The sequence below is a fragment of the Cyanistes caeruleus genome, chromosome 19 (genome assembly GCF_971803275.1).
Source record: "Cyanistes caeruleus chromosome 19, bCyaCae1.hap1.1, whole genome shotgun sequence".
Classification (NCBI taxonomy): domain Eukaryota; kingdom Metazoa; phylum Chordata; class Aves; order Passeriformes; family Paridae; genus Cyanistes; species Cyanistes caeruleus.
Genome location: NC_141719.1, coordinates 694,340 through 711,385, shown reverse-complemented (window position 1 = coordinate 711,385; position 17,046 = coordinate 694,340). Strand labels below are relative to the sequence as shown.

Sequence of the window (17,046 nt, the reverse complement as noted above, 5' to 3'; positions counted from 1 at the left end):
TTACCCTTCCCACACCTGTTCCCAAGGCCGGGATTGTGCTCTGCCCTGCTTTGCCACCCCTGTACAAATCACCTGCTGCTGCTGGACCAGGAGCCAGTGTTTGATGATATTTATTGAGGGCAACTGAGGATTGCTTCTTCTTCCTCTTGAATTACATCTTCCTGCTTGGGAAGAGTGGACACAGAACCACCTGGCTGCCTCTCACACCCACAGCAGATCCCACCCCAGCTGTCCCCAGGGCTCCCAGAGACCTCTGAGGTGTTTCAGGAACCAGGAGAAACATGCAGGCCATGGGAAAGCGTTGTGCTGCTCATGGGCCGAGCATGTCTTGGAAAGCCTGGCCAAGCTGGCTGCCTGGTTTAGCTGGGACATGGTGGCAGATGAAGGAAGGGCTCAGCACTGCCATGCTGAGCCCCAGAGGGTGCACCCATATGGTGCTGGACCCATAGAGAGCAAAGCCTGGAGCCCTGCTCAGTGCCCAGGGCTGTACCAGAGCTGGGGCCACAATGTTCCAGTGGCTTCCATCGCCAGGCAGCACCCAGCACAGCTCCAGCACTTCACCACCACGGCACTGCTGATGTCACACGGATCTCTGTTGATCCTGAGGTGGCCACTGGCTGGCTTCTGGCTCCTCACTGGGCACTGAGGATGCCCTATTGGCCACTGCTTTGCCTCTGTCCCATCAGGACAAAGCCCTGGGACCACACAAACAACGCTTTATTGCAGGGACAAATCCCACTGTGCCTGTCCCTCACACCAGGGGTTGGTTAACAGTGCACACAACTGTATTTTCTGCAGGCACCCCACAGCAAACCCCAGAAATGATGCCAGAACTGTGACAGGGGCGTTGGCATCATGCTGCTGTGGAGCTCCCTCGCAGCCAGCAGGGCGACAGTGATGAAAAATCACACTGGCCCTGTAATTACAGCCAGGCTCTGCTCAGCCAGTGCTGCTGCATTATTGAGAGCAACCAAAAATACTCCCAGCTCAGTCATTAACTGGTCTGGGCCTCATGGCCAGTGGCTGCCAGGACTGCCTCAGCCTGGGCTGGCAGAGGGGAGAGGGGAGAGCCTGAAATGTGCTGCAGACGTGTTTACATATCCTCCATTCCACAGGGATGAGGCCCTGGGAGAGCAGAGCACCTCGGAGAGCTCAGGATGCCGATGGGAAAGTGGCATTAGGATAACATTAATTGCCTTAGTGTCAGTGTCAGCACTGAGCTGAGCAGGGATCAGGGGAACCCATGGGGGCAGCTTTGCTCCATGCCCACACTGGGATCTGGAAATCAGCTGGAAATGGCTTGGGTGGGAAGGGTGTGAGGAGGGCACAGAGGCTGGGAGAGCTCCCCAAAGCCTGGGGGAGCCTCTACCCGTGGCTGTTTCAGGAGATGCTCTGCTCCAGGGCAGTGGTGCAGGGCAGGCTCCTCTCTGCCAGCACCACTTAATTCCCTCTGCTGAGGGGCTCCTTCCTCTGTGAGGACCAGCATGGACCTGAACCTCATCCCTCTTCTCCTCCAGGAGGAATCCCATCTTTTCCTGGAAGCTAGCCTGTGCCCAGCTTGCTCAGCCAAGCTGTGAGTGCTCTTGACCAGACATGGGGTGGCTGTGCCCATGCCAGATGTGCTTGTGTGCAGCCAGATGTGTGGGTGCTCAGATCAAGATGCACATTGGAGGAGTCCAAGGAGGAGGTAACCCACACCTGCAACAACCACAACACCTTGGGCTGATTTTCCTCCAAAGCCCAAAAAGAACCCCAAAAGATACCAGAAAAAAAAAGTGTTTTTTCTATTTTCTGAGCCAATTTTCATCAGAAAGGAGTTTAATGGAACATGGTTAGCCCACAGGTGTGTGGCCAGGCACAGTGCCCGCCTTGCAAACTGTCTGTTTGCCAGAACATCCCCTCCTGGGTCATTGCCCTGGTGAGCATGGCAGTGACCGGCAGGGCAGTGACTGGAGGGGACATGAAAGGCTTGGCCAGGACAGTGACAGTGACATCTTCCTCTACCGTGTGTCACCACAAGGGAGCACAGAGCAAAGGTGACTCAGCAGCACGGGCAGGGGACAGTCACCATCTCCCCAGTGCTCCTGCCGGCTCTCACAGGACTCCCAGTGCCCAGGACAGCTCTGTCACACAGCGGGGACAGGAGCGCCCAGTCAGGACAAAGCAGCGCCTCTGGGTCCCTGAGCAGCCCGGAGCCCTTTGTGCTCAGGCAGGGCAGACACAACAGCTTTGGGCTCTGCTCTGCTCTCTGCTCAGCCTCCTCCCTGGAATTCCTTCGTTTCTTTCCCTGCTCGGCAGCACAGTGAGGATGGATGCTGGATTTTCTGGGATACTTTTCACCCTCCTCCTCCTCTTCATCCTGTGGCTCCTGGTCTGGAGGAGTGACACGAAGAGGAGCCGGCTGCCTCCTGGCCCAGCCCCATGGCCCATCCTGGGTAACCTGTGGCAGAAAGATGTCCTGCCCCTCTACAGACACTACGAGAAGGTAAGGGACAAATGGCCGTGCTGGACCCATTGGCAGCCCCAGCAGGACAGACAGCAGGAAAGTTCCATGCCAAAACAAAAAGGGAATCCCACAGGTGACTCTTCCTACCTTTCTTTTCTCTTCTCCCCTCCCTCATCTCTTGCTCTATGGGAGGAATTGCTTAAATCCCTTCTGTTGGGGGCAGACTCAACCCTGTTATCCAAGCCTTTCTCCTGCAAGGGACCCATGTGGTGACAGTGCCCCTGCACCCTCTACAGTGCTGCCGCTGTCCAGAGATGGTGCTTTGAACCCCCCAATGTGTCACTGGAATAAAACCCCCAGGGACAGGGACAGGGTGCAGGATGAGGTCACAGCTTTGAGGGAGGCGCTTCCCCTCCCTGCTGGGCATTCACCATGCTGTGGGCTCGCGTCCCAGTTTGAAATGGAGTGAATGAACTGGTGTGGGACCCTGGCTCACAGAGCTGCTCGTCCCCCCAGCTCAGCAGCACCTACGGCCCGATCTTCACTGTGTGGCTGGGGCTGAAGCCAGTGGTGGTGCTCTGCGGGTATGAGGCAGTGAAGGATGCCCTGGTGGGACACTCCGAGGAGTTTGGGGGCAGACCTGAGATCCCTGCCCTGAAGCATCTCTCCAAAGGCTATGGTGAGTGCCTGGATCTCTCTTGGATCTCTGGGTGAGCAGATGGCCAAGGCTGAGTCTAAGGAAGAGCTCAGCACCCAAGACCTCCAACACCCATTTCCCACTCTTCAAGACCTTTCAACTCCTAAGCCCCTTGTCAAGGACAGTATTAATTCCAGTTAGGCAGTTCCATCTTTGTTTTGAGTCGCTGCAAAGATCTTCATCCCTTCATGGACACTGCACACCTGCACTGTTCCTTGGTTTATTGCCCTGTTACTCCTCAGCCTGGCTCCGACCAGGGTTCCCATTCCTGGGGAGCAGCAGGGTGGCCAGGGGCTGATCTCCTCCGTGTCCCTCCAGGATTTCTCTCCAACAACGAGAAGAAGTGGCGGGAGCTGCGGAGGTTCACGCTCAGCACCCTGCGGGACTTTGGGATGGGGAAGAGCTCCATGTCCCAGAAGGTGCAGCAGGAGGCTCAGCACCTGGTAGAGCTGCTGGCAAAGCTCAGAGGTGACGTGGTCCTATCCTTGCTGGCCCTGTGGCAGGCAGAGGACATACAAGAGCCCCATGGGACATGGGTGGCCCCAGAGCTGTTTGCAGGGCCTGGTGTGGGTGACCCCTGCAGGGAAGGGCTGAGATCCAGCCCCACCCCAGCCAGGGGCTGCAGGGATGTGCTGCAGCCACAGCTGAAGGGCCAGCAGGGAGATCCTGCTCTGAACTGGTGCTTCATTCCCTGAAGGGGAACAGGAATAGGGAAGAGAACTGTGTGGGCCTAGGAATGCACAGCTAGGACACTGTCCCAGTGACCCGGGGTTATCAGGGTGACTTCCTCCCCTCCAACAATACCCTGCCAGTGCCCACACATCTCCTGGGGCTTCCTGCAGATGCCTGCACTTCCCTCAGCCCAAGCTATGGGCAGGCTTTAGGGGCAGGGAGAAGGATGGAGGAGCCCACGGCTCAGGAGGGCTCTTTGCTGTGGCTGTCAGGCCCAGCAGATCAGCCAGAATCAGGGCCTTGGAGCAAGGGGGAAGGGGTGTTCTTTGTCTTGAAGCAGATAAATAACTGGTATCTTTTGGATGCTTTTCTCACCTCTTGTGGCTGCAGGCAATGCCTTTGAGCCAATGATCATGTTCAGATACGCAGTTGCCAATGTGATCTGCTCCGTGGTCTTCGGCAGCCGCTACAGCTACAGCGATGCGGCTTTCCTGGAGCTGATCAATGCCATTGGGAACTACATCAGCTTCTTCCTGTCCCCCCTTGCCAAGGTGGTAGCCTGGTGTGCTCAGCACCCTCTGCCTGCTGCCCTAGGGGGCTGAGGAAGCTCCCTGGCTCTGGTGGGACAAAGCAGGAACCTGAGCCCTGCCGTGCCCTGTCCCCACACAGGTGTACAACACCTTTCCCAGCATCATGCACCGGCTCCCAGGGCCTCACCAGAAAGTCCTGGCTGACTGCCAGAAGCTGAAGGACCACATCCGGGAGAAGGTGCAGTTCCACCACCTGACTCTGGACTCCAGCTGCCCCCGGGACTACATCGACTGTTTCCTGATGAGAGCAGAGAAGGTAGAGGGGGGCTGCCCTCCAGCCTGGCTGCAGCCTGGAGCATCACCCAGACAGCACTGAATACCACCCCACCACACCTTCTTGCAGGAGAAGGGCAGCCCAGAGACCATGTACAGCCATGAAGACCTGATCATGTCAGTGTTCAACCTGTTCGGCGCCGGCACGGTGACAACCGGCAACACCCTGGTGTTCTTCCTGCTGATGCTGGCAAAGCACCCCCACATCCAAGGTACGCCAGCAAAACACAGCTGCTCCTGTGCCTGGGGTGCTCACAGGGCAGAGGGTCCCAGGCCTGGAGGGTCCCATTTGGGGGCAGACCCAAATCATCCTGTGAGGTCACCCAAGGATGGGAGCCATTAGATGGATTCCCACAGGCCAGGTGCTTCTCCCTGTGCCCCATCCCTGCCTGTGCAGATGTCCCTGAACTGGCCTGTGGGAGATGCTCTGAGCTTGCCTGATGCAGGGAGGGATGAGGACAGAGGCTCTTTTCTGGGCTCTACAAGGGATTAGGTTGCTGCCCCTCTAGCCCATCCCAGGGTTTGGGATAAGTGTCTGTGGAGGTCAGTAAGAAACTCTGGGGAGGTTGCACAGCAGCACCCAGCCCCCCCTGCTGTCCCCAGCCAAGGTCCAGGAGGAAATTGATGCCGTGGTGGGCACTGGCCGTGCCCCCAGCACAGAGGACAAGCTGCGGATGCCCTACACCAACGCTGTGATCCACGAGCTGCAGCGCTACCACAAGGTGCGCATCGAGAACTTCCCGCGCATGACGACGCAGGATGTCCTGTTCAGGGGCTACTCCATCCCCAAGGTATGACACAGGCTGGCCCCGGAGCCTCTGCCACCAGCGGGCTTTGACCGACATTTGCCTTTGTCCCTGGACTGTTTGCACACATCTGAAGGTCCCGGCTCTTTCCCAATCCTCAGTAGCAATAATGTTTCAGAGGGGAGCAGAGGCAGGTGAATGTCACTGCCTGTCCTGCCCACACCCCGTGTCGCTCCCTTGCTCATCCTGGCAAACAGCTCTTCCCACCATGGAGTCGTGCAGGGCTGCAGGGCCGGAACAGGAGCCCACCCTGGGGTGGGGCCAGGCCAGACCCCACCACCCCTCAGCAGACTTGGGGACAGCCACCTCTCCTGGTTTGACCATGGGCATTGTGTGCAAAATCCATCCTGAGGGAACATCTCCTGCCTTTGGATTTGGGGCAGTTTCACAGGAGTAACTCAGTAATTTGTGTCTTATGAGTTGCACAGAGACTGGCAGGACGAGAGGGACATCAGACCCCCACGTCAGTTGTCCCAGTGGCACAGAGCCACCATTCCAGGCTGCCTCCCCATGGGAACCTGCTTGGTATTGGGGTGTCCACCCAGCCTCCCCCGTGTCCCTGGATGCTCCCCCTGGACTAATCCACTCCAGCAGAGCCCGTGGCGTGGTCCTGACGTCCCTCCTTACATGCCTGCCCCATCCCTCTCCTACAGGGCACTCCTGTTATTCCGGTACTTTCCTCTGTGCATTCGGATCCAACCCAGTGGGAGAACCCTGGAAAAGTGGATCCCACACACTTCTTGGATGAAAAGGGCGAGTTCAGGAAGCGTGAGGCCTTCATGGCGTTCTCAGTAGGTCAGTGCTTCCCAAGCACAGACACACAGTGCCAGCACTGTGCTACCTCACCGCGGGCTGCCCGTCCACCCTCCTGCCCCGTGGCTCCCCAGCGATGTCACCCCTCTCTCTGCGCACAGGGAAGCGAATGTGCCCTGGGGAGGCACTGGCCCGCATCGAGCTCTTCCTGTTCCTCACCACGCTGTTGCAGAGATTCACCTTCCAGTTGGCCATGGAGCACAAGGAGCTGGATTTATTCTCCCTGTGGCTTGAGATCGAGAGGAAAGCAATCCTGTGCAAGTTCTTCGCTATCCCACGCTCGGTGTCCTCTTAAGCTGGGAGAGCGGGACAAGGAAAGGCTCTTCCAGGCGCCTCCATCCCCACCCCAGAGTGAGCCCTGTGGCCATGAGGCCACAGCCACAGCCACCACAGGAGGGACAGTTTGGGCTTGGAGTTTCTCCTCTGAGAACTGTGAGAACAGGCATCTCTGCCACCAGCTCCATGAGCAACCCACTCCCAGCCCTTCCCTGCCCACCCCAGGAGCACGAGGCAGGTGGCACTGCTTTTCCTGCCCCATCCCCATCCATGCTGCTTGAGGTCCTCATGGCATGGCTTCCTGGGGCTCCTGGGCTGGGCAGGGGCCTCCTCCATTTGGTGAAGAATTCAGAGAGTTCTGCAATAAAGATAACCATCAGAACATGAAGCCTTTGCTCAGCCTCACTACCTGAAGCCCTGGGTCAGCACTGTGCTCATGACCTGGGTGACCTCTGGGCTTCTGTGTCTAAAACCAAACACCGGCGTCCAAAGGCCACCTGTGCTCCCCTTCCCGGGGTATTCCGTGGGGCGTTCTGTGCCCATTTGTGTCACTGCCCAGCCCGGGGCTGGCATGGTGCCCTGCCCTGACTGTGGAGGGGCTTCCGGCATCCCCTGGCACCCCCCCACATCCCCTGACATCCACTGACATCCCTCAACATATCCCAACATCCCCCAAAATTCCCCGGCACCCCGACATCCCTCAACATACCCTGGCACCTGCCATCACCCTGACATCCCCCATCCCCTCGACATCCCCAAACCCTCGACATACCCCATCCCCTCGACATACCCCATCCCCCGCACGACCCCCGGCGCCGCCTGCCGAGGGGCTGTGCCCGCGGGCTGCGCAGCTCTTAGCAGCATTACGGCGCCGGTTGGCTATTACGGTAACTGTCGCCAGGCGGTGGCGGTGGCGGTACCGGTGCTGGTGAGGGTGACGGTACTGGTACATGTGCCGCTGGGGGTGACGGTACCGGTGGGTGTGCCGCTGGGGGTGACGGTACCGGTGGGGGTGCCGCTGGGGGTGACGGTACCGGTACCGGTGGGTGTGCCGCTGGGGGTGACGGTACCGGTACCGGTGGGTGTGCCGCTGGGGGTGACGGTACCGGTGGGGGTGCCGCTGGGGGTGACGGTACCGGTACCGGTGGGTGTGCCGCTGGGGGTGACGGTACCGGTACCGGTGGGTGTGCCGCTGGGGGTGACGGTACCGGTGGGTGTGCCGCTGGGGGTGACGGTACCGGTACCGGTGGGGGTGCCGCTGGGGGTGACGGTACCGGTACCGCTGGGGGTGCCGCTGGGGGTGACGGTACCGGTACCGCTGGGGGTGCCGCTGGGGGTGACGGTACCGGTACCGCTGGGGGTGCCGCTGGGGGTGACAGTACCGGTACCGTTGGCGGTGCCAAGCTATTGGCCCCACAACACTGAGTGCCCTGCCAGGAAAGTCCCAATGCAGGGGACAGCTCACCCTTGTCCTTAGCTGATGCAGGTGCCACTATGGTTCCTGCGTCTCTCCAGTCACACTCCGATGTCAGCCAGCCCAAGGATTTCACTCGCATCCTGCCGTTCCACCTGTCCATGTCCATCCTGGGTAAAGCTGCTCTGATATTCCAGTGACTTCCCCCAAGGGTAAGGGATGGTTTCCAGTGGGGATTAGCCATCCTCTCCCTTTTAACTTCCCAGGGCTTTTGGATCAAAAATCCCTGGATGCCTGTTCTGCTGTGAATGGCCACTGGGAATTCCTGGTCAGGCAGGTCCGGGAGGACCAGGAGTGTCGGAGCACAGTGCAGAAGGACCTCCTGCAGTTGCAGGTGGGACACCTGGGCTCCTGCCATTATGATGCACGTCTAAAAGAGGGGCTTTTGTTGCTGCCCAAGCTGTTAAATGGAAATTCCTGTACCAGAGGCTGACCCCAACTCTGCCACAGCCCTTCCACTTCCAGCTGCAGAGCAAAGCCAGGTGACATTTCACACTGTCACAAAGAAGCACCAGAGAATGGTTTTTACTCTCCTTTAGAGAGCCTGTGACTCTAAAAATGGATCCAAACATTCTTCAGGAAAGCAGAGTTCACAATGAAAATTTCCACAGATAGTGGAGGCTGGGCAGAGTTACAACCGCTCCCAAGGCAGCTCAGGAATGAGCTTCACCTGCTTCACACAGGGCAAGGGACATGCCAGGTGTCTGTGAGGAGCTGGGGCCGGAGGTTGGTACACAGGAATGCAGAACTCCTGGCCAGCAGGACCTGCCACAGACCCAGCAAGGTGTGAAGGAGTCTCCCCCAAGAGACAGTCTGAAGCCTCTGCTGCTTTGGGTTGTGAAGGGAGCACAGAATCTCAGCTCTGTGCTGGCCTTCAAAAAAGGCTTCAGGGGAGCTTTCACAGGCTAAAAATGAATCTTGAGTGTTGACCAAGGTGTTTTGAGAGCTTCTCATCTCAGTGAGTTTGAATTCTGAATCAACCGAGTGCCTGCCAAAGATGAGATGAGCTCAAACTTTTGCTGCTTATTAAAGGATTAAGACTAGAGTTAGGAAAAAAATAATAAAAAGGAATTATTTTTTCACCAGAAGTTAAACCTTAGGTAGATAAAGTGCTAAATGTAAGCCAGGTCTCAACAACAAGCCAGTGTGTGCAGCTCAGCTTTGCAGGGAACCTCAGCATCCTGAGGAGAGGAGCAGCAGCCCTGCATGCCTGGGCTCTGCTGTAACTGTTGTCTCTGTTGGTTTATTCCAGGAATTGTGTCCTAGAAAAGCCATTCCAAACTATGCTAAAAGAGTCGATGTGCAAATTCCCCAGTTAAATGATGAGGGTGAGGTTGTTGAAGTGAAGGCCAAGGAGCAGACCAAGAGATATAAATCAAAGGTTTGTTGGAGGCTGTTTGCCTTCCACAGATGCTGCATGTTGGGGTTTGGGGAGGAGAGAGGACAGCTCTTGGAAGAGAGCACAGTGAATTTGGAATTGCTTTGTTCTTTCCCACTCCTGCTTTTGGATTGCCCCATCGTGAGCAGTTCATAGAGACCAGGACTTGCTCCGCACCTTCCCACATGGGAGGGAGTTCGGGAGGCATTCCCGAACTTCTGCCTCATTCCCTGTGTGTCCCCAGTCATGGCACAAACCTGGGCCCAGGGGCCTGCTCCCCACAGAATAAAGGGTGCAGCTCTCAGGGTTTCCATTTATGCCACAGAACAGAGCCTGGAAACAACCCTGGACTAAGCAGGGTCTTGCTGGTTTTCCTTACCAACACTCTGGGTCTGCACTGGGTTCATCCCTAGAGCTGACATGTTCAGTGCTATGGAATAATGCTGCATTCCTGCCTCCCTGAGTTACTTTTCCTTATTTCTCTTGCCATCAGACAGAGGATTTCAGTCTGCACGAGGCTTATCGAGAACTGAAAACTCAAAAGATCGAGCTGGAAGAGAGGAATGTCTTTTGTGGCCCCTACAAGACGCGTGTGCTCTTGGAGCAGTGAGTAGAGTGCCCAGCTGTGGAGCCAAGAGCAGCTTTAGGAAAGCTGTTCCCTTCCCTGTGATCCTCCTGGATGGCTGGAGAAGGGTCCCTCAGTGTCAGTGTTAAGAAATTCCCATGTTTTAAGTAAAGATACCAAGATAAGCTGTTTTTACAGGAGTAAGGTTTAGGGATCCATGGTGTATTATCCCAAGGGATATGGGGCTGGGAGGAGCCCTCACCCCTCTGTCCACCCTGATCCAAAGGGGGATGTGCAGATTTTGGGACTGTGGGTGCCCTGCAAAGGATTCCCCCCTGGAGTGCTGCCCACCCTGCTCAGTTAAACACAGGGAAATGCTGGCCCAAGCTCACCCCAGCACTGCTTCTGTCCAGACGCGACAGGAGAAGGAGAACCCACTACAGAGGCGGGGACTGGGTGGCCGCTGGCAGCAGAGGCGTGAGGCTGCTCCGAGTGCCAGCAGGGAAGCGCGTGCCGCTGCTGCTGCACAGCCGCGCTGGGCCCGTCCGAGCTCTGTGCCTCCGCGATGACAAGGGGCTCTTGCTCAGCAGCACCAGCTTCGACCTCAGCTTCAGGTGAGCTGGGGCCGTGCCTGGGACACCCAGCCCCTGGCAAAACCAGAGCAAAGGGAAGGGTAGGGGTAAAATCTTAATGCTAAGCCTGACTTGATCGCTGTGATTTCTCGACGCCTCAGTGGAACAGCTCCTGATTTTAACCTGGTGTGTGGGAGCAGAGCTGGGCACATTAAATAGGAAATAATAATGGAATCACATGGAAGGAATCTCAGAGTCCATCTGGTTTCTCCTCTCTTGGGTCGGCGCTCTGCAGGTGCTGGAATATTCACAGCGGTGTCTGTGTGAGAACCTTCACGGGTCACTACGCCACAGTCACCTGCCTGGACTCCCACCAGGAGCACGTTGTGTCCGGAGCTGGGGATGGGATGGTGAAAGGTGAGAGGCAGCCCTGGGAGCTCCCAGCCAGAGAGAATCACTGCAGGACAACGGGCAGAGGGCAGGGAGCTGGGGCAGTGGGACACAGGGATAGGGTGGAAGGAAGGCTGTGAGTCAGAGGGTGTTTCCACAAGGGCCTAAGCTGGGGACACATGTACACACAGTCTCTGATTGTGTCAGGGACTAAATTCTCATTATTTCTGCTTTTATTCAGAATTAATGGTTTTGTGAATTTATTCAGAATTAATGGCTATAATGCCATCCCAACTCTTGGACAAGTGGTATTAACCTTCAGCTTTGCCAGATGTTTCCTTATAGAATAAAGGTGAAAAAGATGTGTTTTTTCTGGACTTCTCATTTAAATGTTTTGCCATGCAATTATGCTTTTTAAGCCAACAGTCAGCTCCTCACAGAGCTGCAGGTACAAGGTGTGACTGTAATTCACCAGTATTTTTGAATGCATATTGTACTCCCAAAACTCATCATTGGGGCAGATGTGCTTTTAATTCTTCTCCCTTTTGCCCCAGCAGTGTGGAGCCTGAAAAGTGGGAATTGTCTCAGGACTCTGATGCACAACAGCCCTGTGTGGGCAGTGAGGATGGACGGGACCCATGTGGTCAGTGGGGGTCACCAAGGGCTGGTGAAGGTCTGGAGTGCTGAGACAGGGGCTTTGATCAAGGTGAGTTTCCTCTTGGGTGGATAATTCTGTGCTAAATGGTCAAAACTCTCTTCTAGTTCATCAGTTTTTTGCATTTGCCAAAGGCTTTCTAAAAAAACCCCACCAAATACCCCCCAAACAACCCCCAAAGCAGCCTAAACCAATCAAGGAAACTGCAGATAATTTAAAAACTGACTTGCAGCCAGTTTTCAGACACTGCTGATTTTAACGCAGGGTGTAATTTGCTTCCTCCCCATCACTGCTTGCTCTATGTAGATTTGTTCATCTCTGCTCCATAGAAACCTCCTGAATCTGGGGAGGTGATAGGAGAGCTTCACTAACCTGGGGTTGGAGGCACCAGGGGTCAGCCCAAACCAGGAACCTTGCTCTCAGAAGCAGATTTTGGAGCTGAAGCAGCTGGGCAGCTGTGGGAGCACTGAGTCTGTGAATTCCCTGATCCAGTGTCCAGGGTCAGTGTCAGTCCACCCCTGAGAGAGGAGGGAAGCTCTTTACCTGTGGAGAAATGGCGAGATAGACCAGGAATCTCAGATACCCCAGCTCCAGCTGAGCACCTTCCCCCACAGCCAGGGCAGCCCCCTCTTCCCTCCCGGGACAACATTCCAGAGACCACAAAGGTGGAATAACTTCTCTTTATCACATGTAATAAAGATGGAAAAGGGATGTTATTCCACGCCAGGAGCTCAGCAGCAGCACCCAGAACATTTCAGTGACTATAAAACAATTATCCATAGGGTGTGCCGGTACAATTACACCCTGTAAAACCATATCAGGCTGGTGTCCTGACAGCCATGGCACACTCCAGACAGATTTACATGCAGATTACTCTTAGTGTTGCACCTTCTTCTTTTACTTTACAGACATTAGAGAGGCACCAAGGCCCAGTTCTCTGCTTGTCCTTTGACCAGTGGCACCTCGTCACAGGGAGCAGTGATGGATATGCCCTGGGATGGAGCATGCTGGGAAAATTCAGGAGATGCCTGATAGCTTTCTTCCATCCCAAGTAGGAATCAGATGTGTTTCGAGTTGTATTCAACAGTGGACTGAACCTGTAAAGAAAATGTGACCCTTACAGGACTAGAAAATGCCTTAATTATCAGTCTGAGGATTGAAAATAGCCCCACTTTCACCAGTCTTTGTCTCAAAGGCTCTGTCAGGCACCACATGATCACAAGCAGTATTTTCAGTAAAGACCTGGAACAACCTGAAATGCAAAGCCACAACATTTTATCACAACCAGGGATGACTAATGACAGAGTACAGTCCAATACTCCGAGGATCCCCCACTGTGTGCCACAGGTGTCACTTACCTGGGCAGGAATAGAGGTGGCCCGGTTTCATGCTGACCAACTGCGTGTTATGCCATTCTCTCAAACTTTAATTGTATCTAGAACTGTGAAAACTGGAGAATTATACGGTTTTCACTGATTTTCCTGGACACAAAACTGACATTTCAAATGTAGCAGATGGCCATGACCATATGGTTGCTATGGGGAGCATGGAATCACAGAATCCCAGAATGGTTTGGGTTGGAAGGGACCTTAAAGATCACCTCATTGCAAGCCCCTGCCATAGGCAGGGACAGCTTCCAGTGGAAGGATTCACTGGGCTGTTGGTTTGGATGTGGAGTGATCTGAGACCTCTCTGTCAGAGCTTTGCAATGTCCTGATCAGCCCCTCAATGCAGATTGTGGCTGCAACCAGAGCTCTGCTTCTCCTCAGGACCTTATCTCCTTGTGTAAGCCCCATGCAAGTGCCAACCCTCACCCAGTGTGTTTCCAGGGAAGTCCTGTCCCTGGAGTTCCTGTACCTCAGAGTCATCAGCGGCTGTGCTGATGGACACATTCGGATATTCAACTTCCTGACTGGAACCTGCCTCCGAGTGTTGGAGCCCAGCAGCAGCAGGGACCCCGTGTCTGATCTCTACATTGCAGGAAACAGGTGGGTGACAGCAGCTGCCAGCAGGCTCTGACCCAAATTTGGTAGATTACACTGAAAATTCAAGAACGGTGTGTTTTTCCTTCTCACAAATAACTTTTAAATGGCTCCACTATTTATTAACTGCTTCAGTAGTCTGGTTTAGTTCATAATGGCTGAGATTTCCTTAGTCTCTTCAGCAATGTACAATTTTCTGTTTCTCTATAGCAGAAGATACAGACCCAACAGTAAAGCTGAATCCAGAAATTTTTAGGAGTTTAGAGAATCAACGCCTGACAGTCTCTGCCTGTTCCCTGACCTACAGCCTCTTTATAATGGCCAATAATGAGAAATCCTTCCAGGTTCATTCACTTTTGCACCTCTTACTAAAGGTGGCTCCCAGCTTCTGTGCAAGCAATGGGTAAAACACTGTTGTGGTTTCAAGGCTGGGTTGGCCACACTCTAAAACACAGCAATAAATGGGCAGCTGGGAAAAAATTAACTCCATCCCATCCAGACCAGCACAGCTCTTCAATCCACTCTTAGATGTCCCTGGCAATATGGTATTGGTAGTTAGGTACTTCCATCCTTTAGCACTACTCTGTCCACGGCTGGAGATTTTCATCCTAAGTATTTTAAAATTAATTTTGCCATGGAGCTGAATGAAAAGAGCCCCAGAGACTCACACAGAACACGAGTTAAAATGTGCAATGTCTGATTGATGGGGTTAATTGCTGCTGCTCCTTCAAGGAGAGATGATCCTGGATCTGTTGAGGCCCTGGGGTTTGTGTTGCACAGGAGCCCCTCAGGCAGGACGTGCTGTGTCTGATTCCTGTGCTTTTATGGCTCTTCCCTCCCTTCTCCAGGGTGGTGACCAACTCCTGCAGCAGACTGCTGCTGCTCCAGTTCGAGGATGTGGTGTGGGACTACTCGCTACCCACTGACAGAGAGGTGCAGAAGAAGGAGAAGAAGCCCCGGAAGGGGAAGCGCCAAGGTGCCAGTGCAGAGCAGCAGCAAGCTCAGGACAAGTCACCAAAGAGCCGTGGAAGACCCAAAAGTATCACACTGAGCCTCTGCTTTTCTGGCTTTTCCTGGGTTACAAACCAAGCAGCCACTGCTGTCAGCCCAGTCAATATTCAGACTCTGCTGTTGTCAAGAGCAGATGTGCTGCTCCATTTCAATGATTCTGTCATTTTCTAGGCTTCTGTGAAACTCTTCTGCCTTTTTACAAGGGTTTTGTGTAAATTCAACACATTTTTCAAGACAGGCACTGTCATTTTCCAACTGAGTAAGACAGAAATCAGTAGTAGTATTCATATTCACACAGCTGGTGGGCTTGGAAACAACGCTGCTGATTCAGGGCTTGAATTATTCATTGCAAACACCCGAGAAAGTGAGAGAACACCTACATTGAGGATCTGCTATCACTGGGAAAGGCAACTGCACAGAAACAGGCACCTTTTCAATTGTAACACAGGGATGTTATTTTGTTTTTAGTCAGAGCTATTCAATACAGTGTGATGACAAATCCTCCAGCTCCACAAACTGAACATTGCAGATTCTGATGGGCTAGGAAAAGGTTCTTGCTTCTCAGGCCAGCAGATGCCAACTGATGCTCTGCTTGGTAAAAGACAGGACACAGGGAATGGTTGGAGCTGGGATGGAGGGTCAGGCTGGAGATCACAGAAAGGTCCTTCTCCCAGAGGGTGTTGGCACTGCCCAGGCTCCCCAGGGAATGGGCACCACACCGAGGCTGCCAGAGCTCCAGGAGAGTTTGTACAGCGCTCCAGGGATGCCAGGTTGGGGGGTCTGTGCAAGGCCAGGAGCTGCACTGGATGATCCCTGTGGCTTTGCCCCAACTCAGTTTACTCTGGGATTCTTTGATTCTATGCTCTGCAGTGTGTGGGAAAGCCTCTGAACCCCAAATGTGTTCCTTTGTTTTTGGCTCTAGGTGGTGAAGCTGAACAGGGCCCAGCTCCCCCTGCACCAGAGGAGGCAGAAGCCACTTTGGAGCATGAGCTGCCCCAGAGAAACCCAAGCCGTCCAATGTCCCCTGACAAGTTCCTCCTAACAATCGGCACCCTGCAGAGCTCCTGCAAGCCAGCCGTGTCCAGCCCCACTCCTGAGCTCTCTGCAGAGGCCAGGGAGGTGCAGCAGCAGTGCCCTGGGCAGGTGCCAGTGGCTGAAGTGCCCCTGCAGCAGCAGCAGGAGCGGGCAGCGCAGCTCTGGCGTGCCGGGCTGCACAGCCATTCTCTCACCATGACAAGAATCTCCACACTCTTTGAAACCAAAAGGCTGCGGCTCAGGCTGAAGAACTCCTTGCATGGCCCCGCTGTGAAATCCTCCATCCCTCCTCCCTGTCTTGTATGTCCCAAGTTTTGTGGCTTGCTGGGAGAAAGGAAAATTCCCAGGGGCCATGGGAAAGACACTCCTGGCCCCAAAGATGGGGATCAGGTCATCGATCTCTCTGCAGCTTCTTTGGAGCTGATCCAACCAACACTTGGCATGGCTGCACAGATGAGGAATGAAGCTCCCAGGAGAATAAAACCCTTCTGTCCCCACAGCTCCCACAGGGACAGTGGGCTCAGGCTCCTGACAGCAGAGCAGGAGGTGTGGGAGGCAACTGTGGCAGCTCAGCATCAGGCACAGCAGGCAAAGCCCACGGAAGAGAAAGAAAGAGCCAGAAGGAAAGCCTGGCTGAGGAAAACCAAAGGCCTACCTGTGGATTCTTTTACTGGGGAGAGGAAAACACTTGCCCCAGAACTTGGGCATAACACATTTATCTGAGGTGATCCCTGAGTCCAACCAGCAGCCATGACCTGGGATTCTGGTGTCCAGCTGAGCCTGCCATGTGGCTTTAAGTATAAAATACAGATATATTCAATTATATATATTTAAGTATATTGAGTATATTTAGTATATTCCCTGTGGCTTTAAGTGTAAAACACATCCCCACTGTAAGTTTTCCTAAGAAATGCTATTGCTATATTCAGCTATTTCACAAGGCAGTGAATTGACTGAGCTCTTTCCTGGATTTCAATCCCCAAACCTGTTGTTGTTACTGACATGGCACTGTCTGATACCAACATAGCTCAGGACAGGCTCAGCTCTGTGAGAATAATAATAAAAAAATAGCTTAGCAGAGCTTTTGTGGATTGATATGGGTGTAGAAGCTGAAGATATGTGGACTGAAAGCTGATGGATCAGTGGCACAAAGGCTTCTTGGAGACCAGTAACTGGGAGTTGATCCTGCATCTGATTTTGTTTAACATCATCATTAATTAATGCCCTGGACCATGGGCAGGGTGCCCTGAGGTGCCACCAACCCCAGAGAGGTGCTGCCATCCAGAGAGACCTGGCCAGGCTGGACACAGAGCTGAGAGAACCCTGGGGAAGTTCAGCAGGGGAAGCTCCAGTGCTGCCCTGGGGGGGAACAGCCCCAGGACCTGTGGAAAGCAGCTTAAAGCTCATTTCT

At 54.3% G+C, this 17,046-nt stretch overlaps 2 protein-coding genes and 1 long non-coding RNA gene across 52 annotated transcripts; 2 read left to right on the top strand and 1 right to left on the bottom strand.

The window, feature by feature from the left end:
- The first annotated feature begins 2,005 nt into the window (after window positions 1-2,005).
- LOC111937179 (cytochrome P450 2C5-like) lies at window positions 2,006-6,961 on the top strand. The gene is made up of 9 exons (XM_023938441.2): window positions 2,006-2,485; window positions 2,963-3,125; window positions 3,462-3,611; window positions 4,206-4,366; window positions 4,485-4,661; window positions 4,749-4,890; window positions 5,282-5,469; window positions 6,138-6,279; window positions 6,399-6,961. The coding sequence occupies exons 1-9, from the start codon at window positions 2,309-2,311 to the stop codon at window positions 6,590-6,592; spliced, it is 1,494 nt and encodes a 497-aa protein (XP_023794209.1). The 5' UTR covers window positions 2,006-2,308; the 3' UTR covers window positions 6,593-6,961.
- Window positions 6,492-7,665, bottom strand: LOC147649771 (uncharacterized). The gene is made up of 2 exons (XR_015277913.1): window positions 7,364-7,665; window positions 6,492-6,931 (listed from the first exon to the last, which is right to left on the bottom strand). It is a non-coding gene; the product is annotated as an uncharacterized LOC147649771 (long non-coding RNA).
- LOC111937177 (F-box/WD repeat-containing protein 10-like) lies at window positions 7,447-16,460 on the top strand. 50 transcript variants are annotated; one of them, XM_086856861.1, is made up of 12 exons: window positions 7,447-7,501; window positions 8,051-8,161; window positions 8,254-8,381; window positions 9,300-9,428; window positions 9,919-10,031; window positions 10,404-10,604; window positions 10,858-10,979; window positions 11,510-11,658; window positions 12,516-12,658; window positions 13,437-13,595; window positions 14,438-14,628; window positions 15,523-16,460. In XM_086856861.1, exons 2-12 carry the CDS (start codon window positions 8,068-8,070, stop codon window positions 16,356-16,358), a joined length of 2,265 nt encoding a protein of 754 aa, XP_086712987.1. In that variant the 5' UTR covers window positions 7,447-7,501; window positions 8,051-8,067; the 3' UTR covers window positions 16,359-16,460. The 50 variants fall into 50 exon arrangements, with proteins under 50 accessions (XP_086712987.1, XP_086712968.1, XP_086712995.1 ...); XM_086856842.1 differs by having other exon boundaries at window positions 13,377-13,595; XM_086856869.1 differs by having other exon boundaries at window positions 7,447-7,519.
- The last annotated feature ends 586 nt before the right edge of the window (window positions 16,461-17,046 follow it).

Coding starts and splice junctions, on each gene's coding strand:
- LOC111937179 (XM_023938441.2), top strand. CDS start 2,309: ATGGATGCTGGATTTTCTGGGATACTTTTCACCCTCCTCCTCCTCTTC. Junction 2,486..2,962: donor TCTACAGACACTACGAGAAG/GTAAGGGACAAA, acceptor TCGTCCCCCCAG/CTCAGCAGCACCTACGGCCC. Junction 3,126..3,461: donor GCATCTCTCCAAAGGCTATG/GTGAGTGCCTGG, acceptor GTGTCCCTCCAG/GATTTCTCTCCAACAACGAG.
- LOC111937177 (XM_086856833.1), top strand. CDS start 8,068: ATGGTTCCTGCGTCTCTCCAGTCACACTCCGATGTCAGCCAGCCCAAG. Junction 8,162..8,253: donor CCTGTCCATGTCCATCCTGG/GTAAAGCTGCTC, acceptor TTAACTTCCCAG/GGCTTTTGGATCAAAAATCC. Junction 9,429..9,918: donor CCAAGAGATATAAATCAAAG/GTTTGTTGGAGG, acceptor TCTTGCCATCAG/ACAGAGGATTTCAGTCTGCA.